The 26,040-nt window shown below is 42.8% G+C and overlaps 1 protein-coding gene across 2 annotated transcripts; it reads left to right on the plus strand.

The window, feature by feature from the left end:
* Positions 1–1,627: 1,627 nt before the first annotated feature.
* fads2.S (fatty acid desaturase 2 S homeolog) lies at positions 1,628–26,040 on the plus strand. Of its 2 annotated transcripts, none has more exons than XM_018259510.2 (13): positions 1,628–1,744; positions 2,399–2,666; positions 12,082–12,192; positions 13,960–14,157; positions 16,055–16,156; positions 17,704–17,829; positions 18,909–18,969; positions 19,453–19,529; positions 21,177–21,274; positions 22,669–22,765; positions 24,276–24,355; positions 25,177–25,302; positions 25,609–26,040. In XM_018259510.2, exons 2-13 carry the CDS (start codon positions 2,454–2,456, stop codon positions 25,658–25,660), a joined length of 1,341 nt encoding a protein of 446 aa, XP_018114999.1. In that variant the 5' UTR covers positions 1,628–1,744; positions 2,399–2,453; the 3' UTR covers positions 25,661–26,040. The 2 variants fall into 2 exon arrangements, with proteins under 2 accessions (XP_018114999.1, XP_018115001.1); XM_018259512.2 differs by lacking the exon at positions 1,628–1,744 and adding an exon at positions 1,909–1,931 and having other exon boundaries at positions 25,609–25,834.

Below are 26,040 nucleotides of genomic sequence, written 5' to 3' on the forward strand. Positions count from 1 at the left end.
CGAAAATTCACCTTAGGGGCCTGCCACCACTGCAAATCCGACTGTCCCAGACGTAAAAGCTTCCTCATTCCCCTTCCTTCCAACCGCCAACGTGAACTTACGCATTTCTTCTTGCGATCACCGGCAGGGGAGGTCAGGAAGTGCAGGTGCTGCTGCCTGTGGGGATCTGGTCTGGACCAAGCGGGGCCCACGAGGGCTGGGGCCCACCAGGTTTTTTCCCGGTGTCCAACCCAGTCCGACCCAGAAGTTGAGAAGAAACACAAATGAGGGCAATGTCGCCGCGATCCAACGGGATTTTTCGTCCCATCCGATCGAGATCTGGCCGACATTAAACTATGGATGCACCCAATCCAGGATTCGGCCTTTTTCAGCAGGATTCGGCCGAATGCTTCTGCCCGGCCGAACTGAATCCAAATTTGCATATGCAAATTAGGGGCAGAGAGGGAGATCGGGTGACTTTTTGTCACAAAACAAGGAAGTAAAAAATTTTTTCCCTTTCCCACCCCTAATTTGCATATGCAAATTAGGATTTGGTTTGGTATTCTGCCTAATAGTGATGTGCGGGTCATGGTTTTCCTGACCCGCACCCGACCCTAACCCGCCCTGCTCCAGCCCGCGCCCATCCGCACCCGCGCTTCCCTGACGTCACAAAAGGGTGGGGTGAGGCATTTGATGGTGGAGGGCGGGGAGAGCAGAAGAGCTCAACTAGCACCCGCCCGCGAGGAGCAGTGCGAGATCGACCCGAACTCGCCCCGCGGGTATCGGGTCGGCCCGCACATCACTACTGCCTAATCTTTTGGGAAGAATTCGGGGGTTCGGCCGAATCCAAAATAGTGGATTTGTGCATCCCTACATTAAACTTTGCAAATTATTAAACAAAAACTACATGATTGGGAAAGACAGGCTTGGCACATGAAGGCAACAAAAAAACTTGCCTAAGTACAAACCAGTCAAAGGCTCAACAAGTAGCCCAAATCTGTACCTTGGCTAGTTTGTACTTTCAAAACTCGCCTGGGCTTTAAATTAGTAGCCCAATTTGGCTGGAGACCAGCCAACCTGGTAACCCTGATTTAAGGCCGGGGCTGGCTTGTGTGGGTTGTGGCAAATGCCCAAGGGGCTGCTATAAGGTGCTATAGAAAGTCACTATTTAATGGGCTGGTTGGGCCTATCTGTACCTGAAATGCCAGGGTCTATTTTAATTCTCAGTCTGGACCTGGTAGCACTGAGTATGTAGCCTGGGAGTTGTAAGCTGGGAGTTGTAGCCTGGGAGTTGTAGTTGAGAAACAGATGTTGGACAGTGACCAATCAGACATCCTTGTTTCACACCTTTCTCTACTGCCCCTTTTGGCTCTTCCAGCCCCTCACAAATCCCATCTGTCGCCTCATCTCTCCCTCAGCTTGTGCTTTTGGGGTTGTTGTTACAAGACACGTCACCCCCTCCCTCCCGGCTCAGAATCATTCTCTCACCTCCTCCTCCTCCTCCTCCTCCTCCAGCTTCGAAAGATCTTCCAGGCCCAATAGAGAAGAAGACGGCCGCGGACCCCAGCTCTGATTGGTCAGTTTTCTCTGCTGATCGCCTTAGAAACGTAAAAGAGGCGCGGGGGGAGCGGAGGATGCTCGGGGTGGGCGGGGCTGTGGTGTAGGAGGAGGAGTAGGTGGGCGGGGCTGTGCGTGGAGCCGGTCCCATGTGGAGCTGCAGTGACAGGGAGAGCGCGGACAGCGGCACTGGGAGATACCACAGCAGGTGGAGTAGGGGCCGAATGATAAACTAGGGGCAGAATAAAGTGGGGGAAAAGGGGAGTGGTGTTATGAAAAGGTTAGTGGGATACAGGTGAGGGCGGGGAGATCTAGACAGTGGCTCCTATAAAACAAAGAGGATGAGGAGTGAGGTGAGTTGCCAGTGAGACGTTACAGGGAGGAGAGAGAGGCAGGTAACTGGGGGACAGTCAGGGATATATGTGTGTGTGGGGGGGGGGGAATTAAATACGGGGAATTAATTGGGGAAGAATTAAATGGAGAGATCAGAGAATGTAATTGAGGAGAGAGAGACAAGTGGGGACATATTTATAAAAGGGAGGGAAGGGGCAGATCTACATGAGGGGCAAGTGATAAAGAGACTGTACTGGGGCCCATTCATCATAACTGGGCAGTTACTCATAGCAACCAATCAGTAATTAGCTTTTTTAAAGCCAGCTGCAAGCGGAACAATGAATGCAGCGATTTGATTGGTTGCCATGGGTTACTGCCCGTGGGCAAATTTGCCCAGAGTTGATAAATGAGCTCCACATGGAAGTGGAGAGAGAAGAAGCGACAGTCAGAGAGGTGACGGATAAAGAGGAGGAGGAGGGATACAAGGACTGAGCAGCAGTCAGACAGCTCATCTGTGTCTTCCCAACAGGGATAAGAGAAGGAGGAGGTAGACTGGCACAGGCTGCCCCCCAGAAGACTTCAACATGGGTATGGGGGGGCAGAGCGGCGAGGGCTGCAGCTCGGGGGACTGCGTGAAGCCAGAGGCTCGTTACAGTTGGGAGGAGATCCAGAAGCACAACCTGAAGACAGACAAGTGGCTGGTGATTGAGCGCAAAGTGTACAACATCACTGAATGGATGAAGCGCCACCCAGGGGGCATGAGAGTCATCGGGCACTACGCTGGGGAAGACGCCACGGTCAGTTCTGCACTCCCTCCCTCCCTCCCTGGGCAATCATGGGGTTAATGACATGGCAACTGTAGAGCTGGCAGTCAGTGAATACTGCTGAGTGTAGCGTGGGGAAGGGTTGGCCCCAGTATATACAATATTCCATGTATATAATCTTGTTATTCCATATATATATATATATATATATATATATATATATACAATCCAGTAGTGTTTGACGTACAATTCATTACTATTCATGCCGGCGTTACGCTTGTACACTGCTGTGATCTGCCCACATAGGAGAGAATCCATTTCTGTGCCAGATAAATGATACATGATCTGCGGGGCCAATGTCACCAAGGCTCTACATTTCAGCAACTTTCTTCTTTTTATTCTAATGATAGCTGATACATGGGTTGTGCAAATGATGAGAATGCTAATACATGTGTGGAACCTGTTATCCAGAATGCTCGGGACCTGGGGTTTCTGTAATTTGACTCTCCATACCTTAAAGGGATCCTGTCATCGGAAAACATGTTTTTTTCAAAATGCATCAGTTAATAGTGCTACTCCAGCAGAATTCTGCACTGAAATCCATTTCTCAAAAGAGCAAACAGATTTTTTTATATTCAATTTTGAAATCTGACATGGGGCTAGACATTTTGTCAATTATCAATTTCCCAGCTGCCCCATGTCATGTGACTTGTGCCTGCACTTTAGGAGAGAAATTCTTTCTGGCAGGCTGCTGTTTTTCCTTCTCAATGTAACTGAATGTGTCTCAGTGGGACATGGGTTTTTACTATTGAGTGTTGTTCTTAGATCTACCAGGCAGCTGTTATCTTGTGTTAGGGAGCTGCTATCTGGTTACCTTCCCATTGTTCTTTTGTTTGGCTGCTGGGGGGATAAGGGAGGGGGGTGATATCACTCCAACTTGCAGTACAGCAGTAAAGAGTGATTGAAGTTTATCAGAGCACAAGTCACATGACTTGGGGCAGCTGGGAAATTGACAATATGTCTAGCCCCATGTAAGATTTCAAAATTGAATACAAAAATCTGTTTGCACTTTTGAGAAATGGATTTCAGTGCAGAATTCTGCTGGAGCAGCACTATTACCTGATTCATTTTGAAAAAAAAATTTTTCCCATGACAGTATCCCTTTAAATAAACCTAGTAGGCTGGTTATTCCAGAGAAAAAGGAAATTATACTAAAAGGTGAACAATATGAGCTCACTCAGCGTGTGACTTCTACTGTGATGGAGGCAATGGTTCATCTTCTAGGACTTCTTTCATGGCGTCTTCCACTGTTTTGTTCTGTAGCTCTCTGGTTTCATTTTGCCCCTGTGTTTTTATGGGTTACAGAGATTAAATGTCAAAGTGTTGTTATGGTTCATGGAAACTGGAGAGAGAGAGAAAGACAAAAAGGAGCCAGGTATCATAAGGAGGGAGAAGTTGACAGAAGAAAGGCAACTGCAATGGCTTGGGTGATTCTTAATATAATCAGGCTAATGACTTAAAGTTCATGTAAAGACAAAAAAATAAAATCCCATTTTTACTTACATTAATGAAATAGAAACTTATCTCCAATATACTCTTTAATTAAAAAATATGTACCGTTTTTATAAGAAACCTGACTGTATGCAGTGAAATTCTCCCTTCATTTACTGCTGTGGATAGGAATTGTCAGACGGTCCCTAACTGCTCTGCAGGGAAACAATCATACTTATGAACAGCAGGGGGAGCCCCCGCCTTACTTCCCAGCCATGCAGAACTCAAGCAGCTTTGTTTGTTTCCCTGTAGAGCAGTCGGCGACTGTGTAGAGATTTGTATTGGATTTTAATTTTTGCCTTTACATCCCCTTTACTGTTTCCAACTCCAGCTGCAGGGACAAAGATCATGGAGCCAGATTTAAACAGATAAACTGGGATTCTATTTGGAGGATCATTTTTCTGATTATTAATCAGTCTTGCTGTATCGACTTCTGGCAGATATTATTTGACTTGTGCTGTTTTGATCATTTTCGACGATCCCTAAGCAGCCCAGACCACACTGAGCATGTGCACAGTCTTGGTCTTGCAAAGATGTATAACAAAGTTACAAGATGGTGACCCCCTGTGGCCAACTTTGAAAGCATAAATCATTTGTTTGATTAGGCTTGTGGTGCAGTAAGTTCGTGTTTATGTTTAGTATACAAAATACAGCATTTCTAGCCTTATTCTATTTTACACTTTACTTCCCCTTTAAGCTGGCCATACACGTTAGATTGGCTCATTTTGTAAGATCAAAGTTCTTTGTACAAGTATGGGAGCCGATATCCGGAACCTGTTATCCAGAATGATTCGAATTTCAGAGAGGTTGTCTCCCATAGACTCCATTTTATCCAAATCCAAAGTTTCCAATCTATGCAATGTAGGGGAAGATAATGGAAATCGCCGGACCTCCTGTCCCACAAGACCCTATTTCTTAGGTGTTCCTAAAATCTGTGATCTTACAGCCAGAAATTCATTCTTATTATTCTCTTACCTCCATCACCCTTTAATTATTAAAACAAAGTGCTGATCATGCCCTGTAGGGTAGCCATGGCACTTTATGTGTGGCACATGGGCTCAGCCTGAAATTTGGAGTCTCTTGTAAAGAGCCTGATTGGTTTCCCATAAATATTAATGATGTTACCGGTGTCACTGATGTCTCATCTTTTATTGTCTTGAGACATCAGCTAATAAGTGATCTTATTCTAGAAGCCATCGCGTGAGTCAATATTACACGGAAAATACTGGTTTCTTTGTTGAGACAGGAACAGCCTAACGTCAATGTGTGTTAAAGGAGAAGGAAAGGCTACGATTAAGTAAGCTTTATCCGAAAGGTCTATAAAAATACACCAGTAAACCCTCAAAGTAATGCTGCTCTGAGTCCTTTGTCAAAAGAAACAGCACATTTCTTTCCTTCTATTGTGTACTCATGGGCTTCTGTATCAGACTTCCTGTTTTCAGCTTAAACCTCCAGGGCTTGGGCTTGAGCATGCTCAGTTTGCTCCTCTCCCCTCCCTGCTGTAATCTGAGCCCAGAGCTATGAGTGAGCAGAGAGAGACTCAGGCAGGAAGTGATGTCACACCAAGCTAATATGGCAGCTGCTATCCTTAACAGAGAGAGCTTCTAGAACTGTTTATTCAGGTATAAATATAGTCTCATAGCTTGCACTATTGTGGCTAATCTATTGGCAATAAACTGCTTTCCTTCTCCTTTCATATACTATAAATCCCAGCATCCTCAGCTAAACAACATATAAAGATCAAAATAGTCTAGAGCAGGGGTTCCCAAATCGTGGTGCTAATGCCCCTTGGGTTTCTTGAGCATTGTCGGGGGCCTTACCATGAAAGTTATTTAGGGGAGAATGCCTATTTGCTTTCCTAGATACTCCTAAAAGCCCATGTGGAAGGTGAGATCTGGGGTTACCATCGATGCTTCCCTATATCTATAACCCTATTATAAGCTAAGGGAGCTTGAACTAAAAAAAAAACACTGCTCCGAAAGAAAAGATAGAACCAGAACAACAGAGACTATTATATATTGGCTTTATGTTTGAATCCATTTCATGCAGTTGTATTTGAAGTGACTGTGCTGTTGGACCTTTTTGGTTTATTCCAAATATTGGGGTTCCCATTTAATTGTATAATCAACGTATCGCTCCAAGCTCAATGCCTTATTGATAACTGATGTGATAGAATGTTTTTTTCGGATAGATATGGTTCAATTTCACGATAGGGGGCAAAGTTTCCCCATGTCTAAAAACCCTTAGCAACTAATATAATATTTGCTTTTTTTAAAAAACAGGAGATCTGTAAATGCTGCCTTCTGATTGGCTGCTATAGGTGACCAGACCTGAGAGAAACTTTGCACTTTTAATGACTTAACGGCCCCATATAGCCTTTTGGTACAAAGTCAGATCATAGTCATAAAATGTATGTAAATAAGTCTACAACCGTGGCCTGAGTCAAGAACATCTGATTTCCAGGGCAGCAGGGACTTTTGGGATGGGATCATTAGTAGTCTTATCATTATGTCCTTATTTCTTTTCCTTGAAAATTGCTTTATTATGGTAGGAATTTTCAGTGGCAGATTTTCATGCTGCCGGAATCAGTACAAGCCAGTTGGAGCTTAGGGCAGTCACAATATTCTCAGCGATTTAATCACAAAACATCTGGAATACCCCCAAGGTGCTTCCCTTTATTCTCCACGGGAACTGAGAATTATATGGCTAAAAGTGAGAGACGATTGACCCAAAAATTATATTGAAGGGGTTGATTATTCTTGTAGAGAAGAGTTGTCCAAATGGTGGCACTGACTTTACGAGATGACTTGATCCCTTTATTCTCCATGGGAACTGAGAATTATATGGCTAAAAGTGAGAAAAAGTTAACCCAAAACCATGTTGACTTCATATTGAAGGGGTTAATTATTCTTGTAGAGTTGCCCATACTGTGGCAATGATTTTACTAAATGAGGCAGAAAAGAAAACGGGGAGCTACTGGGGCATCTTTGGAGACACAGATCTTTACTGCTAAAGGGCTGTGGTTGCCTTGGGCTGGTACAGAAGCACAAAACATCATGTACAACATGTCTAGCTACTTCTTTAGTTAAGCTTTACTTCTCCTTTAAAAGGATATATTAATATATGCTACCAGACATGAGCACATGTTGGAGCTCAGACGAGGGCTTGACCACAAAGAGCCTGAAAACCACTTCTGTAGAGTATAATGTGAGGCTGTGAGATACAAAACTTGTCTGCTCTTGAACCTATTTGAAGAGTGGGTTAGGCACACTTAGGAGTTTTTCCATTCATATGAATAGGAACTGTCTGCAAGTAAGGGCAAATTCAATTGTCTGTGAGAGTGCAACAATGGTGAAAACACCCAGTTCCTATTCTACACCCTTTGAGGTCCTTTTTGCAGATCACCTATGGTCCATTAGTGTGTGTGCGTGTAAGATAATGGATATGCACTTAATCTGCTTCACAAAGAATCACATAGGTGTCTGGGCCCATGCTGGACCTTACATGGTGTAATCAAAGCTATAATTGAATTGCTGCACCCTGATTATGGCACCATTGGTTTGATGGATATGGAGAAAGAAGCACCTAGGAGGACTATATATAGGAGACGCAGAGAAAAGCTGTTCCCCCAATCCCGCAATTATCCTTTGCATTTGTATGGATCTCTGGTGCAAGGAGGGGGTGGCACAAGTAGCAGGAATGTGAGTGGCCCATAGACCCCTAGTTACTGCTCTGCTTCTAGTATTGTAGTTACAGTTTTATTCCAGTATGTGCATCTATATTTTAATACAAGGGCACATATAATAATAATATAAGTGGTAGTTAGAGTGAGTGGCAGCTAGTCATAGTCCTCTTATTGCTAGTACAGGTATGGACCTATTATCCAGAATGCTCTGGACTTGGGTTATTCCGGATAATGGATCTTTCATACCTTAAGTCAGGGGTCCCCAACCTTTTGTACCCATGAGCCACATTTAAATCTAATAAGTGTTGCGGGAGCAGCACAAGCATGAAAAAAAGTTCCTGGGTTGCCAAATAAGGGCTCTAATTGGCTATCTGGCAGCCCCTATTTGGACTGGCAGCCTACATGAGACTCTGTTTGACAGTACACCTTTTTTTAGGCAACCAAAATTTGACTCCAAGCCATAAATTCAAAAATAATCACCTGCTTTGAGGCCACTGGGGGGCAACATCCAAAGGGTCGGAGAGCAACATGTTGCTCATGAGCAGTGGCGTAACTACCGGGGGAGCAGGGGGTGCGGTTGCGCCAGGGCCCGCACCCCCTCAGGGCCCCCCGGCAGCTCGCGCGCCACTCTGTTCTGCGGCCGTACGGAGGAGACGGGGCCCGGCTGCACGTCCCGCTCCAGGGCCCGCCCCCTCTAGTTACGTCTCTGCTCATGAGCCAATGGTTGGGGGACCACTGCCTTAAGTCTACTAGAAATTCATGTAAACATTAAAAAAAAACAATAGTCTGGTTTTGCTTCCAATAAGTATTAATTATATCTTAGTTGGGATCAAGTACAAGCTACTGTTTTATTATTACAGAGAGAAAGGCAATCATTTTAAAAAATTCAGATTAGTTGGCTAAAATGGAGTCTATGGGAGACGACCATCCCTTAATTTGGAGCTTTTTTCCAAGGCTTAAGATAAAAAAGAGAGACTAGGCCATGCACTAGAGTCCTGCGTGGGTCCATTTTTTGGAACTCGCAACCTGCAATCTTACCCGCTTGGACCTGCTACCTGACCCGCAAGTACCTTATCCGCAACTCAGACCCGCTGACCATCAAGAGTCAGGAAGTGCTGTCATTGTAAACCGGAAGTGACATCATCTGAAGTAGGCGTGATCAGAGAAAAAGGAGAAAACAGGAAGTGTTGTCGTTGTAAACCGGAAGTGACATCATCGGAAGTGGGCGTGGTCAGAAAAAAGGAGTACAAATCGATATTGAGAAGACATGCGGCACAAACCGCGACCCGCGTCTATACCCGCACCCGGAACTTCTACCCGCAGGGTACCGCAGGTTTTTGCGGGTACCCAACCCACTGCAGGACTACCATGCACATTGAGCACACCCATTTATTACATTCACCCACCTTTCATGCTCAATTGGTTCTTCTAACACCGACCAACGGCACTTTTTTTTCATTTTCTTCCCATCTCAACTCTCTCATGTAATCAATCTATGGGTTTAGCCATGGGGCCCATTGTTCTATTGAGCTTGGTTGTCAATGCCAAGAGTCCTTTCCATAAAATAACATTGAGATTGGGGTTAGGTGGACTGGAGTGTTTATACCTGAATGTGATAGGACTGGGATTAATGCCTAAAACTATGGCCCCTAGAAATGGTCCAGACCATGGAGAGGCACTGGATGAAATAGACTTCCCCAACCACTGTTTGTGCTGGACTCATACGGGTGACTGACTGCATTGTGCTGACTGGCAGTCGAAGGACAAGGGTTACTGCAGTTCACATGAGAGCGGATTATTATCAGTTTGTGGCCCTGAAATGATAAAAGACTGAAGGAAGGAGCTAATCATATCAAGCCCTTATCATTCATATGCGATAGACGTCCTAATTACTTTCTATCGGGTTTGCATGCCCTTTAGGGCAGGGACACGCTCAAATTCTGGGATATTAGTCGCCCAGAGACAAATCTCCTCTTCTTCCTGGCCACTTATCTCCCCGAATTGCCTTCCCGCCGGCTAGTTGCAGGAGGGAAGGCAACTTCGGAAAAGAAAGCACTCCAAGTGGCATCCCTCCGATGATTTACATTATAGCTGGAGGGAAGGCTGTTCGGGGAGATAAGTTGCCCGAAGAAGAAGAGATTTGTAGACGGTCAACTAATCTCCTGGAATTGCCGCATGTTTCTCTGCCCTTAAAGGAGAAGTAAAGTTACTAAAGAAGTAACTAGAACTGTTGTACATTATATTTTGTGCTTCTGTACCAGCCCAAGGCAACCACAGCCCTTTAGCAGTAAAGATCTGTGTCTCTAAAGATGCCCCAGTAGCTCCCCATCTTCTTTTCTGCTGATTCACTGCTCTGTGCTGCTGTCACTTACTGAGCTTAGGGACCCACTCACAATATACAGTACACATAGAATAGAAATGTCACAATATAAGGCTGATTAGTAATTAATACACATAATTACTACATGGCAGCACAGAAACCAGTGCAATTAGCATCAGAATTGAATAATCAGCAAACCTGTAGCATCAGCTTATATTACAGCCAGGGAAGCTCATTTTCTGCTGGATAATTAGTGACGAGCCCTAAGCTTAGCTTCTCAACAGCCAATCAGAGCCCACTGAGCATGTGAGTGTCACAGACACTTTCCAAGATGGTGACCCCCTGTGACAAGTTTGAAGTCCTGGATCATTGCTGCTATTGACAAGCTGAAACTTTAGCCTTGTGCAATAAGTTCACTATATAAAATAGGACATTTTTAGCCATATTCATTTTTACGGTTTAGTTCTCCTTTAAAGTATCTCTATAGTGACCGTTTTTAAGTCATGTTTTTAACCGGCTGTCTGGAGGGAGATTTTGGCAGTAATGTTTAGCCCAAGAGAAACTGAGTGGGGGAGACTGTAAGAGTGTGGGCGCAGGACTGGGTTTGATTCCTCTTAGGAAGGATTTTTCGTTATTAGCGATGCTTCTCCGGCAGATCGTGACTCCAAGGCTCTATTTATAGTAGAGGAAACCCAGTCTTTAACTGATCAAGTACCGGAGTGTTCTTCCTATGTCAGTAATTAGTGGGGGAGTAATTGTGATATCATGGAGGTTTGTGTAATCCCTGATCCTACACCATTTCTGAGGCCCTTCCAGCTGATCTGTGTGGGTGCAGTTATTATGTAGGAGCCGCAAGTTGTGATTTTCTCCTGCAGGTGCCCTACATGCATGCTGGGAGATAACCTAAGATGTTTGGGAGAGGTGTTTCAAATGTTATTGTGCTCGAGCCCTTTGCAACATAAGGGCTTGTTGAAGTTCTCTGGGTTCCATGTTTTAACATGACCCCCAGCATTAAAGGGGAAGTAAAGTCTAAAATAGAATAAGGCTAGAAATGCTGTATTTTGTATACTAAACATAAACATTAACTGACTGCACCACAAGCCTAATCAAACAAATGATTTATGCTTTCAAAGTTGGCCACAGGGGGTCACCATCTTGTAACTTTGTTATACATCTTTGCAAGACCAAGACTGCGCACGTGCTCAGTGTCGTCTTGGCTGCTTAGGGATCGTCATAAATGATCAAAACAGCACAAGTCAAATAATATCTGCCAGAAGCCGATACAACAAGACTGATTAATAATCAGAATATACAGACTGCACTGGGTCTTGTGTTGTCATGTAATCTAATGTGGATTTTATAGTTTTTGTATTGTTTAATACAAACTTTCTCCAACTCTGCAGAACCAGTGGCTGCAGCAAAATAATCCTCCAAATAGAATCCCAGTTTATCTGTTTAAATCTGGCTCCATGATCTTGTCCCTGCAGCTGGAGTTGGAAACAGTAAAGGCAAAAATAAAATCCAATACAAATCTCTACACAGTCGCCGACTGCTCTACAGGGAAACAAACAAAGCTGCTTGAGTTCTGCATGGCTGGGAAGTAAGGTGGGGGCTCCCCCTGCTGTTCATAAGTATGATTGTTTCCCTGCAGAGCAGTTAGGGACCGTCTGACGATTCCTATCCACAGCAGTAAATGAAGGGAGAATTTCACTGCATACAGTCAGGTTTCTGATAAAAACGGTATATATTTTTTTAATTAAATTATATCGGAGATAGGTTTCTTTTTCTTTTAAGTATGTAAAAATGGTATTTTATTTTTTGCCTTTACATGCCCTTTAAGCACAATATACTGTGCTAAGTATAAAATAATGATGATGTTTAACCCCATACAGGATGCCTTCCATGCATTCCATCCAGACAAGACCTTTGTCAGGAAATTTCTCAAGCCGCTCTACGTCGGAGAACTTGCTGAGAATGAACCCAGCCTGGACCGGGACAAGAACGTAAGTAATTGACTTGCCAAAATCTTATGGGCCCTCAAAGGTTTAGAGTTGGAGTGTATTGCAAATGTGAAAGGCCCCAGTGCAAGGCCAAATATATACAGGAACCAATATATAAGGTACTTACAGTAGTCCTGTCCTCTGATATTTAAATTAAAAAGGAATAATTTGCCATCTAATTCTATCCAATCAAAGCTTTGTTGATCTACTCCAGAGAGGCTCAGATAAATCCAGCAGATAAATACAGAACAGGGACCAGAGTGTCCATCACTGGAGAGAGGCCCCCTCCTATCCTTCATGATTGATTGCCATCAAATGCAAGTTCAAGGATCTAGTTTGGACAACAAATGGAGCACTCATTGATGCTTTTCACTTGTGTTCATATCATTACAACTTGTGCACCCGCCCAGCTTTTTCGTAGCATACAAACCAATTTTTTTTTTTTAATTTTTGATGTTACTGATCCTTTAATCATACCTCCCGTTTTCAGAGGGGCAGTCCCTCTTTTGACAGCTCAACCTGCAGAACAGCCAGAAAAAGAAACAAAGTTTCCAACTTAATTGGCTTTTGGCAGAGAGCCCAGAACAGCCACAGCTGCAGATAAGATACTTTTGTAACAATTTTGAGATAAGCAAATAAGTAATTGTAACAATATAAGATAACAGGTCCATTGGGAGAAGTTAGACTCACAACTTAAAGGGCAATTCACCTTCATTAGCAAAACTGTATAAAAGAAAAATGAAAAAAAAAACACAGAAATATGTTCAAACTTTCATAACCGGCCAAATTTTGTAAAATGAATATGGTAATTAGGGGGTGTGCATGGTCAAAAAAAATTTTTTTGCCATGCTACGCGCGCCAACTTTTTTATCCCTCTTTTTATTTTCAAAATGTTGGGAGGTATGCTTTAATACAGGGGGACACTGGATCTGTTGGTAATTCCAGGGTTCCCTTAGAAGGTTGCATCAATTTAACATAGGCCTTGTCTGGGCATCACGGTGCCCTCAAAGTAATGCTGCTCTGAGTCCTCTTTCAAAAGAAACACAGCATTTCTTTCCTTCTATTGTGTACTCATGGGCTTCTGTATCAGACTTCCTGTTTTCAGCTTAAACCTCCAGGGCTAGGGCTTGAGCATGCTCAGTTTGTTCCTGTCTCCCTCTCCACCTCCCTTCCTGCTGTAATCTGAGCCCAGAGCTATGAGTGAGCAGGGAGAGACTCTGGCAGGAAGTGATATCATTCACATTTCTTTCCTTCTGTTGTGTACTCATGGACTTCTGTATCAGACTTCCTGTTTTCAGCTTAAACCTCCAGGGCTTGGGCTTGAGCATGCTCAGTTTGCTCTTCTCCCCCTGCATTCTTCAGAATAAATATAGTCTTACAGCTTTCACTATTGTGGCTAATCTATCTAATCTATTGGCAATAAACTGCTTCGGTAGCTTTCCTTCTCCTTCAAGCAGTGCCGTATTGTCAGTGTAGATGACTAAGGGGTATATTTAAGAGTGAAGTTAGAGATCGGCACAGTCCACTAGTGTGAAATTCCGCCTCTCTCCATTCATTTCTAGGGGATTTGTAAAAGAGTATTTATCAATGAGTGAACGTGAAAGTTTTCGCATTGATAAATGTCTTTAAAAATCCCCTAGAAATGAATGGAGAGTGACGGAATTTCACTCTAGGGGACTGTGATGACCTCTAACTTCACTCTTTGATAAATCTACCCCTGTAGGGTTAATGCTAGAAGGTCTAAACCATCCTTCTTGTCTTTCCATACAGGGACAGCAGGTGGAAGATTTCCGAGCACTAAGGAAAACAGCCGAGGATATGGGACTTTTTAAAGCCAACCCGGCCTTCTTTGTACTGTACCTGTTCCACATTCTGCTGATCGAGATCCTAGCCTGGTGCAGCCTCCACTATCTTGGTACTGGTTGGATACCAACCATAATCACCGTTCTGCTCCTCACCATTTCCCAGGTTATACCTCCATTCCCCCAACTACCCCTGTGCCTTCCCATATAACAGAATCATTCCGCCTCTTATTAGAAATACAGTAATAGTAACCTATGGGTTTTACCTGCCAATATGCCAGGGCCCTACCCAATGTTCCCGGGCCCTGGAGTAGGACAGAGATTGACTTAGAGGGTTATTTATTCAACTTTAAATGCCTACAACCCGAAAAATCTGTGCTTTTTTTACTATAAAATCCAAAATTGTAGTGGAAAAAAAATATGAATTTTTCGGAATTTATTATACCCCAAGGATGGAATAAGTCTAAATCCGAAAATTGATCTGCGCTGGGTTTTGTGTAGGGATGCACCGAATTTACTATTTTTGATTTGGCCGAATCCTTCGCGAAAGATTCAGCTGAATACCACATCTTTATTTGCATATGCAAATTAGGGGTGGGAAGGGGAAAAAATTTTTACTTCCTTGTTTTGTGACAAAAAGTCACACGATTTCCCTCCCCGCCCCTAATTTGCATATGCAAATTCAGTTCGGCCGGCAGAAGGATTCCTGGATTCAATGCATCACTAGTTTTGTACAATAAATTGTGGTTATCAGGTAAAAATCTGAAAAAATTTGTTTTTGGTTGGAAAATCCGAAAAATGTGTACGATTCCTTTTTTCCACAATTTATTCCCAAAAAGGAAATTTTTGGGAAAACGTATTGCTAAATAAGGGAAGAAAACCCGTGCAGATTTGGTCGTAGTATTTTTCAGAAAAAAATTAGCTAAATTCGGACTTTGATAAATGGGCCTCCCCATGTTGCATTTTAGGAGGTGTGCAGAGTGTAAAACTCCCTTTCACAATATCTGTAATAATCAAATCAACTGGACTTGGTGTGTTTTTTTTTCCCTTTCATAGTAAAATGTCTCTTTAAAGGAAAACTAAACCTAAAAATAAAAATGGCTAAAATGGCTTATTTTATATAGTGAACTTATTGCACGAGGCTAAAGTTTGAGCTTGTCAATAGCAGCAATGATCCAGGACTTCAAACTTGTCACAGGGGGTCACCATCTTGGAAAGTGTCTGTGACACTCACATGCTCAGTGGGCTCTGATTGGTTGAGAAGCTAAGCTTAGGGCTCGTCACTAATTATCCAGCAGAAAATGAGCTTCCCTGGCTGTAATATAAGCTGATGCTACAGGTTTGCGGATTATTCAATTCTGATGCTAATTGCACTGGTTTCTGTGCTGCCATGTAGTAATTATGTGTATTAATTACTAATCAGCCTTATATTGTGACATTTCTATTCTATGTGTACTGTATATTGTGAGTGGCTCCCTAAGCTCAGTAAGTGACAGCAGCACAGAGCATGTGCAGTGAATCAGCAGAAAAGAAGATGGGGAGCTACTGGGGCATCTTTGGAGACACAGATCTTTAAGGTTTCCAAGGTCTGTTGAAGCTAGGGATGCACCGAATCCAGGATTTGGTTTGGGATTTGGCCAGGATTCTGACTTTTTCAGTAGGATTCGTATTCGGCCTAATCCTTCTGCCAGGCCGAACCGAACCCTAATTTTCACATGCAAATTAGGGGCGGGAGGGAAATCACGTGACCTTTTTGTCACAAAACAAGGAAGTAAGAAATGTTTTCCCCTTCCCACCCCTAATTTGCATGCAAATTCGCTTCAGTATTCGTCCAAATCTTTCGCAAAGGATTCGGGGGTTCGACTGAATCCAAAATAATGGATTCGGTGCATACCTAGTGGAAGCACATATGCCAATGGGCATTTACTTAGCCTACAGTTTTGTGCCCCCATGTTTGCAAAAAACTTCAGTGACTTTCAGTATCATTATACATTAAAATAAAGGGAGTGCGTTGCTCCCTGTGTCATTCCAGTAAACATAACTGTACCCTTTGTTCCCTGCAGGCCCAGGCTGGCTGGCTCCAGCATGATTTTGGGCATCTCTCCGTCTTCAAGAAATCAAAATGGAATCGCTTTGTCCACAAATTCATCATCGGCCATCTAAAGGTAACTGCCAATCTAGCTGACAGATGTATTAAAAGGGCCGGTATACCCTCAAATGCTTCTGCAGAATTGGACTTTCACGGAAGTGTTTAACGAGGGAAGTAAAGTCTAAAATAGAATAAGTCTAGAAATGCTGTATTTTGTATACTAAACATAAACACGAAGTTACTGCACCACAAGCCTAATCAAACAAATGATTTATGCTTTCAAAGTTGGCCACAGGGGGTCACCATCTTGTAACTTTGTTATACATCTTTGCAAGACCAAGACTGTGCACATGCTCAGTGTGATCTGGGCTGCTTAGGGATCGTCATAAATGATCAAAACAGCACAAGTCAAATAATATCTGCCAGAAGCCGATACAGCGAGACTGATTAATAATCAGAATATACAGACTGCACTGGGTCCTGTGTTGTCATGTAATCTAATGTGGATTTTATAGTTTTTCTATTGTTTAATACAAACTTTCTCCAACTCTGCAGAACCAGTGGCTGCAGCAAAATAATCCTCCAAATAGAATCCCAGTTTATCTGTTTAAATCTGGCTCCATGATCTCTGTCCCTGCAGCTGGAGTTGGAAACAGTAAAGGGGATGTAAAGGCAAAAATAAAATCCAATACAAATCTCTACACAGTCGCCGACTGCTCTATAGGGAAACAAACAAAGCTGCTTGAGTTCTGCATGGCTGGGAAGTAAGGCGGGGGTCTCTGAGGAAGTGTGTGAACACGAAACGCGTCAGACCTCAGACGCTTTCTAGCCTAATGTTCAAATAAAATTTATCTTTTTAACAAGCAACTGTGGTGTTGGTGACTATTGAATGTGGTCTGGAGTGCGCTGCCATACATCAATAATCGCTGCAGCAAAATAATCCTCCAAATAGAATCCCAGTTTATCTGTTTAAATCTGGCTCCATGATCTTTGTCCCTGCAGCTGGAGTTGGAAACAGTAAAGGGGATGTAAAGGCAAAAATAAAATCCAATACAAATCTCTACACAGTCGCCGACTGCTCTATAGGGAAACAAACAAAGCTGCTTGAGTTCTGCATGGCTGGGAAGTAAGGCGGGGGCTCCCCCTGCTGTTCATAAGTATGATTGTTTCCCTGCAGAGCAGTTAGGGACCGTCTGACAATTCCTATCCACAGCAGTAAATGAAGGGAGAATTTCACTGCATATAGTCAAGTTTCTTATAAAAACGGTACACATTTTTTTTATTAAAGTATATTGGAGATAGGTTTCTTTTTCATTAAAGAAAGTAAAAATGGGATTTTTTTTTGTCTTTACATGCCCTTTAAGTTGGCATGGTGTTATGATGAGCTTTTTCTGCCCATTTTGAGCCCTGTAATCAAATGCCACACCCCATGGTCTTCTAGACCACGCCTACTTCTGGCATCTTGTAAGGGAGCTTTGGTAGATGATAAACTGTAGCTGCTTACCCAAGTCTAAAATAGCCGTTAACACCTTTAAAGAAAGTAAGAGGGAAAGCAAGAGGAAAATACTAATATGTTCTAAATGACATGATTCACTTATTGGGCATTGGGTTGTTTGTCCGCAGGGAGCATCGGCAAACTGGTGGAATCACAGACACTTCCAGCACCATGCGAAGCCCAACATATTCAGCAAAGATCCTGATGTTAACATGGTCAATGTGTTTGTGCTCGGAGACACTCAGCCTGTGGAGGTATTTATCATTGTTATCGGTTGGCCAAGGAACCTTCTGCAGACTTGTACTACTGGGTTATGGAACAGAGAAGAACTGCAATAGGATTAAAGGAGAAAGCAAATTAAAAGAAAGAATATTGGGTGCAAGCATGAATAGATATAGGTGCAACAAGCAGACTCACTAGGCTCATTTAGTAGCCCTAGGCAAAATTGTTCCGTTGATGTAACCAATAGGAGCCAGTCACCAGGAGCATTTATTTAACAAGAAATAATGAGCTCCATATAAACAAGCCCCTTCATTCCCCCAACTGCAGCTTGTTTATCTGGATATAGATAAGAAGGGTGTCATTATGTGAGGGGGGGTTGATTTACTGCCTTCTCCTTCCACAGTTGGGGTGCAATCCTTTGTGAAAAGTTCAGCTGAATACCAAACCAAATCCCTAAATTAGGGGAAACGAGGGGAATAGGGAACCACGTGCTGCACACACAGTTAAAAACAGTTTGAATACCTTGTTTGTTTGATGAAAAGTCACGTGATTTTTCAAATTTCAGTTCACCAGGCACTTGGATTTGGCCGAATCCTGCTGAAAATCTTGGCTGAATCCTGGATGCGGTGGGAACCAGATTGAAAGCAGTTTTATTGTCCAGTTTAGTGCAAGGAATAGAAAAGAAGATATTCCTTAATTACAGCAATAGGGAAGGAGTGTTTTCAGCACAAGCTTTGAACCCTGGAGGACCCTTTATTCTAAATATGAAAGAGATTCGGCCCGGCCGAACCAAATCCTAATTTGCTTATGCAAATTAGGGGCAGGGAGGAAAAGCACGTGACTTTTTTTCACAAAACAAGGAAGTGAAAAATGTTTCCCCCTTCCCATCCCTAATTTGCATATGCAAATTAAGAGTTTGGTTCGGTATTCGGCCAAATCTTTAGCAAAGGATTTGGGGGTTCGGCCACATCCAAAATAGTGGATTCGGTGCATGCCTACTAATTAATAGAAGTTTTTGTTTGACTGTTATATAGAAACCCTTATATGAGTTATATTATTTATATATGAATTATATGAATTATTCAGCTCACTTTACTTTTCAAATTCACAGTTTGGCAAGAAGGGGATTAAGTATTTGCCGTATAATCACCAACACCTTTATTTCTTCCTGAGTAAGTAAATGCATTGGCTCCATGATTCACGTCTGAATGTACATTTGTTGGTCTACCTGACTTTAAATGCATGTATTAAAGGGGCCACAACATCACAAATGGTTGATTTGTAATTTTATTTTAATTTCTTTTTATTTCTGTATTTGACATGTCTGTTAAAACCAATAAAAATGATTAAAAAAAAAAAAAAGGGGGACTACAACGTGGAGATTTGGGAAAATTAGTTACAATCACTCCCAGGATACATCACCTTATAATCAAGGGTCAAAGCACAGCGAGATTTGTAGTTCAGCAACATCATGAGACCCAAGGTTAAGACATAGGTGTCACCTAGTGTACATATATGTATTATCCAACTAGTTCTGCGACATATAATGACATAAATCCAATGGTATATCCTCCTGTCTGCAGTACAGGCAGGTATAAACCCAGTCTATTGTAAATTTATGTATTAATAACCACAATGCATTTCTCTTTTGCAAGTTGGCCCGCCTCTGCTGATTCCTATATATTTCACCATCCAGATCATGAAAACAATGATAAGTCGGAAAGACTGGGTGGTGAGTGCTAATCTTTTTTTAATTGATTTTTTTTTATCAAATGCCCATCAACACTCTATAGCACTTCTATTGTGTAAAGATACAGTTGTGTATGATTGTTGGTATGGGTATGGTAGCTATGGGACTATAGATATTGGTGGGTTCAGGAATTGAGCTGGTTTGAAGATGTCATCTGCCAATGCATCAAGTTGGCCAGTACAGAATGCATTGATGGAAGAGGAAGAGTGAAGAAGAGCTGCAGCTGCTGTTGCAATTGTTGGTGCTCTTGGTACAAACGATTGTAACTAGGGATGCACCGAATCCACTACTTTGGATTCAGCCCGAATCCTTTGCGAAAGATTTGGCTGCATATGCAAATTAGGATTCAGTTCGGCCGAATCCGAATTCTGCTGAAAAAGGCAGAATCCTGGATTCGGTGTATCCCTAATTGTAACAATAGGAAGGTGGCCATACCATGTGTGCTGTCCATCTGTTTAGACTGCCTTAAAGGAGAAGGAAACCCCCTCGGCACAAAAACCCTCCCCTGTGTTGCTTCCCCTCCCTCCTCCCCCCTGGCCTACCTGTCCCGCTGGGCAAATGCCCCTAACTTGTTACTTACCCTTCTTCGCAGGTCCAGTCCACGGAGTTCACCGACGCCATCTTCTTCCACGCGATCTTCTTCCTGCTTTGACCGGCATTTTGGCGCATGCGCAGTAGGAGCATTTCGCCGGTACTGATCTACTGCGCATGCGCCAAAAGTCACAAAGTTTTTCCTTCGTGACTTTTGGCGCATGCGCAGTAGATCCGTACCGGCGAAATGCTCCTACCGCGCATGCGCCGGTCAAAGCAGGAAGAAGATCGCTTGGAAGAAGATGGCGTCGGTGAACTCCGTGGACTGGACCTGCGAAGAAGGGTAAGTAACAAGTTAGGGGCATTTGCCCAGCGGGACAGGTAGGCCAGGGGGGAGGAGGGAGGGGAAGCAACACACAGGAGGGGGGGAGGGTTTTTGCGCCCAGGGGGTTTCCTTCTCCTTTAAAGGAGTGGTTCACCTTTAAGTTAACTTTTAGTATGTTATTGAATGTCCAATTCGAAGCAGCCCTAAATAAGTCAAAAACCAGAAACCCGTGAGCCACATTCAAATGTAAAAAGAGTTGGGGAGCAACTCAAGCACGAAAAGTCCCTTGGGGTGCCAAATAAGGGCTGTGATTGGCTGTTTGTCGACTGGCAGCCTACAGGAGGCTCTACTTGGGACTATAATTAGTTTTTATGCAATTAAAACTTGCTTCCAAGCCTGGAATTCAAAAATAAGCCCCTTCTTTGGGGACCCTGAGGGCAACATCCACGGGGTTGGAGAGCAACATGTTACTCACGAGCTACTGGTTGGGGAACACTAGTCTACAAAAAAGTTAATTTAAAGGTGAATAACCCCTTTAACTGTGTGTCATTGTATCAGATGGCACCCACTGGTCTGTCAGTCTTTTCTCCCAACTCTTAGTTCTCTCAAAAACACACAGAAACCAAAGTTTGGCTGGTGTAAGTTATTGGGTCTGGAACAAATGTGTGCTTGATATTAAATACTGTAATTCTTCAGGCTGAGGCAGTAGGGTGAAGTATGCGAGTAGACCTGATAATATGCACATTCTGATTTTTGTTCTGTTTCCCCTTTAGGATCTGGCCTGGTCAATATCTTATTATACTCGATTTTTCATCACATTTGTTCCATTCTTTGGTGTTTTGGGTTCTATAGTCCTGATCAATGCTGTGAGGTAAGTGATCAGATCTGACCTAGAAATCCTTCTCACTCTCTCCTGCTCTCAGTGGGGGTCATTTATCAAAACTGGGCAAATTTGCCCATAGGCAGTAACCGATGGCAACCAATCAAATTGCTACATTCATTGTTCTACTTGCAGCTGGCTTCAAAAAGCTGATCACTGATTGGTTGCTATAGGTAACTGCCCATGGGCAAATTTGCCCACGGTTGATAAATGAGCCCCTCTGTGTCTCTCTCTCTATTATATTACTATATATATATATATATATATATATTTATTTATTTATTCATATGTGTGTAATAAAAAAATCATGCTAAACACATGCAAAATGCATTTACTTGATCCATGTTTGGTGGAGAGATTGGCGTGGGTGTGAAATTTAACAGCGTTGGATGGTCCATCTTACCTTCTTTGTTAGAGGAGTTGGCAGGTCCATCGTGAAATGAGGGAAGTGATTCTATTCTAGGGGGGTTATTTATTAAGCTCTGAATACCCGGGAATCAGAAAAATTCTGACTTTTCAGACCTTAAAAAAAAAATCTGAATTATTCGGGATTTATTAAAGTCTGATGGAATGAAAAGTCCGAATCCAAAAACCCAGCATCTCAAATCTCTCGGGTCCTTTATTAGTCAATGGGGAAGGTCACAGTGTCTGCGCTTCTGTCAGTACCGATATGCGATGATTTCGGGGATTTTGGACCAAAAAGTCCAGAAAATGTGTGGTTTTTGCGGAAAAGTCTTAGAACTTTTTAATGAATGATAAATAAGGTCCATTCGGAATTGCTCGGATTTTTATCTTAGAAACACTGAGATAAATTCGGACCTTGATAAATAATCCCCTAGGTATCACAATAAGTTAGAGTGGGCCTGAAAGTCATGAAAGTACCCCATTTTCTGACTTTATTGGTTGCAGCAGAATCAAGGACATGGGGTATAAAGAGGACGTTCTGGAAGAAGAACCGAGAACTCCACTCAGACTGTAGAACAGTTTCCCTAAATGTATAGTCTACATAAGAGTGGGCCCCAAGTATGGTGGAGTGGGCTTCAATAAAAATTGAGAATGAATGCTTTTTGGACATATAGCTAGCATATATAGCTACTGAGTTTCCATGTACAGTATCTGTAACCAAGCTATGAGCTATATTAGTGGAGCTCTAGCAACTTGTTGGAGCAACACCAGCTGGGATCAGACTATAAAAGTCCTAGAATGTAGGATATTTATCATCACATGTCTGTGCACTGATTATAATGAACCCTCCTATGGGTTTCAAGTCTCTCCATTTCTTCCGTTTGCACTAAAGTTTGAACCGGGACCTTCTCATCTTTTCCGTCTGGACATGAATATAAAAATATTATTGCAATTAATTTTGCCCTTTCTCCCTTTTGCAGGTTCATTGAGTCTCACTGGTTTGTATGGGTGACACAGATGAATCACCTCCCCATGGCTATTGAACACGAGAAGCATCAGGACTGGCTAAACACCCAGGTGAGTCCATGTTGCAGCCAAATATGCCACAAGGGAGGAGGAAAAATAATCTCTAAACGGATAGAAATGTTATTCATCTGTCAATGTAAATCTCTGCATCATCAATCTCCTCCCAAACTACTCCACTTACACTCCCAAATACACTAAACCGGAATATGAGCAGTTGGAGTCACTAGGGAGACCTAGGGACGGGATGACAAGTACAGCCTATGATTAAATGCCTACTGGCACGAAACGCGCAGGGCTACGTATTTATCTACTTTGTGCCTAAATAAAGTTCTCAGTTCTTTTACAAGCCTGTTTGTGGGTAGGGTTGCCACCTTTAATGAAAAAAATAACCGGCCAGTGGGGGGCGGGTACAAAAAGGAGACGGGCCATGACACAAAAAGGGGCGGAGCTACGCAGAGTGCCGCAAAAAGGGGCGGGGCAACATTGCGGCGATGCGAAGAAGACTACAAAAAATGTAAGTTCTGCGCAAATGGGGGCAGGCCGAGGGCTTTTTTTTAAAGGATATTATAAATTACCAGCAACTGCATTGCCGGTAAATTTGTAATACCGGCCCCGGCCTTGGCAGGTGTTTTACCGGCTAGGCCGGTAAAATACCGACCGGGTGGCAACTATATTTGTGGGATATGTGAGTGCCTGCCATTTCCTTTGGTTGGATACCTCCACCTTGAGCTGTAGGTCTGGGGCATGTGGGTTTGGGAGGGGTCCTCTCGATGGCTCTGTGACATATACTTTCCTTGTCATTTACATACTAGCACTGGTGTAAAGAAGAAAATGAAAATGTAATATTCGCTTCAGCACACGGAAACAAAAAACTTTCTAAATACAATCAATTAAATATTTTGTACTGTTTCTGAAATAACCAAGTTTATCTTCACTATTCCTCTCTCAGCATCTGTTTCTCTTCATTCTCTCTTCATGTGGCAGTTGGGTGTCAGATATTCATTGACAGTTAGATCCAATATATCTTATAGGGGGGCTCCTTTTGCCTAGAAGATGTATTAGAAGTCACTCTATTAAACTCACCAGACATCATGTCTCTCTACATGCAGGATTAGTGCAAAAGGCAGTTATTTTGTTTGATTTTATTTGTACTGGAATCAGTTATTTGAGTGAGCTCTAATACATCTGCTAGGAAAGGAGCCCCCCTATAAGATATATTGGATCTAACTGTCAATGAATATCTGACACCCAACTGCTGCATGAAGAGAGAATGAAGAGAAACAGATGCTGAGAGAGGAATAGTGAACATAAACTTGATTATTTCAGAAATGGTACAGAATTTTTAATTGATTGTATTTAGAAAGTTTCTTATTTCAGTAGGATGAAGCTAATATAACATTTTCCGCCATAGTTCCCCTTTAATGAGCCACATGACTTTTAATATCCTTCTGTTTTAAAGTTGGGGTAACTTATTCCTTAAATGGTTCCTCCTAATGTGTAAGATCAATTTATTAAAGAGCAACCCTTATTTATTCATCTGGGTTTTTTTTTCTTACTACAGCTGGCTGCTACTTGCAACATAGAGCCGTCATTCTTCAACGACTGGTTCAGTGGGCACCTCAACTTTCAGATTGAGCATCAGTAAGTTCCCTGGGCTGCTGCTTTGTTACATAGATGGTTGGGAAATGATTCGAGTCTCTCAAGTTCAGCCCTTTCCAGAACTGCAAATTGAATGATTTAAAGGACTAAAGCTTAACTAAAGAAGTAGCTAGAAATGTTGTACATGATGTTTTGTGCTTCTGTACCAGCCCAAGGCAACCACAGCCCTTTAGCAGTAAAGATCTGTGTCTCCAAAGATGCCCCAGTAGCTCCCCATCTTCTTTTCTGCTGATTCACTGCACATGCTCTGTGCTGCTGTCACTTACTGAGCTTAGGGACCCACTCACAATATACAGTACACATAGAATAGAAATGTCACAATATAAGGCTGATTAGTAATTAATACACATAATTACTACATGGCAGCACAGAAACCAGTGCAATTAGCATCAGAATTTAATAATCAGCAAACCTGTAGCATCAGCTTATATTACAGCCAGGGAATCTCATTTTCTGCTGGATAATTAGTGACGAGCCCTAAGCTTAGCTTCTCAACAGCCAATCAGAGCCCACTGAGCATGTGAGTGTCACAGACACTTTCCAAGATGGTGACCCCCTGTGACAAGTTTGAAGTCCTGGATCATTGCTGCTATTGACAAGCTCAAACTTTAGCCTTGTGCAATAAGTTCAGTATATAAAATATGCCATTTTTAGCAATATTTATTTTTAGGGGTTAGTTCTCCTTTAATAAGTCATAAAAGAAACTGCAGCTTGAGTTTGGAGCGACTGATTCAGGGTTGGTTTTCTTGCTATAGCGGCGCCTGTTAATTGTACTCAAACCGCCTGTCTCTCTCACTATACAGTCTGTTCCCTACTATGCCCCGGCACAACTACTGGAAGATCGCTCCCCTGGTCCGCTCTCTATGCAGCAAATACAACGTGACTTATGAAGAGAAGTGTTTGTACCACGGCTTTAGGGACGTCCTCAGGTAATGAAATCAGTTCATATTCTGTTGTTAGGCTGCTGGAGGGGAGTGAAATCACTCCAACTTGCAGTACAGCAGTAAAGAGTGACTGAAATTTATCACATGACTGGGGGCAGCTGGGAAACTGACAATATGTCTAACCCCATGTCAGATTTCAAAATTAAATATAAAAAAATCTGTTTGCTCTTTTGAAAAATGGATTTCTGTGCAGAATTCTGCTGGAGCAGCACTATTAACTGATGTGTTTTTAAAAAAAACACGACAGTATCCTTTTAGTATCTCCTGACCAGTCCTTTTGTGTTCTTGTAGGTCCCTCAAGAAGTCAGGCCAGCTGTGGCTAGATGCCTACCTCCATAAGTGACCCACCTCTGGATTCACCTCACTCACTTGACCTTCTACTAACACAAGTGTCACCTACGATGAATGGATATTGTATGTTTAGATGTTTCACAAACTGCCTCCAATAAGGGTAAGGCCACACTGGGCGTTTTGGGGAGATTTGGTCGCCTGGCGACTAATCGCCTCGTCTTTGCGGCGACCAATCTCCCCAAACGCCTTCCCTCACTCTGCCCCGGCTAAAGTGAAAAAACACTGGAGCTTCACACACGCGGCGGTTCGATCTCCGAAGTTGCCAAACTTCGGGCGACTTCGGAAAACGAATAGCCGCGTGTGATTAGCGCCGGTGTTTTTTCATTTTAGCTGGCGCAGAGTGAGGGAAGGCGTTTGGGGAGATTGGTCGCC

Source organism: Xenopus laevis, chromosome 4S, assembly GCF_017654675.1.
Source record: "Xenopus laevis strain J_2021 chromosome 4S, Xenopus_laevis_v10.1, whole genome shotgun sequence".
In the NCBI taxonomy this organism is placed as follows: Eukaryota; Metazoa; Chordata; class Amphibia; order Anura; family Pipidae; genus Xenopus; species Xenopus laevis.

Bases quoted from the DNA above. Each gene is read 5' to 3' on its own strand.
- fads2.S (XM_018259510.2), top strand. From the start codon at position 2,454: ATGGGTATGGGGGGGCAGAGCGGCGAGGGCTGCAGCTCGGGGGACTGC. The intron at 2,667-12,081 runs GTCAGTTCTGCA...AACCCCATACAG, and splicing joins ACGCTGGGGAAGACGCCACG to GATGCCTTCCATGCATTCCA. The intron at 16,157-17,703 runs GTAACTGCCAAT...GTTTGTCCGCAG, and splicing joins TCATCATCGGCCATCTAAAG to GGAGCATCGGCAAACTGGTG.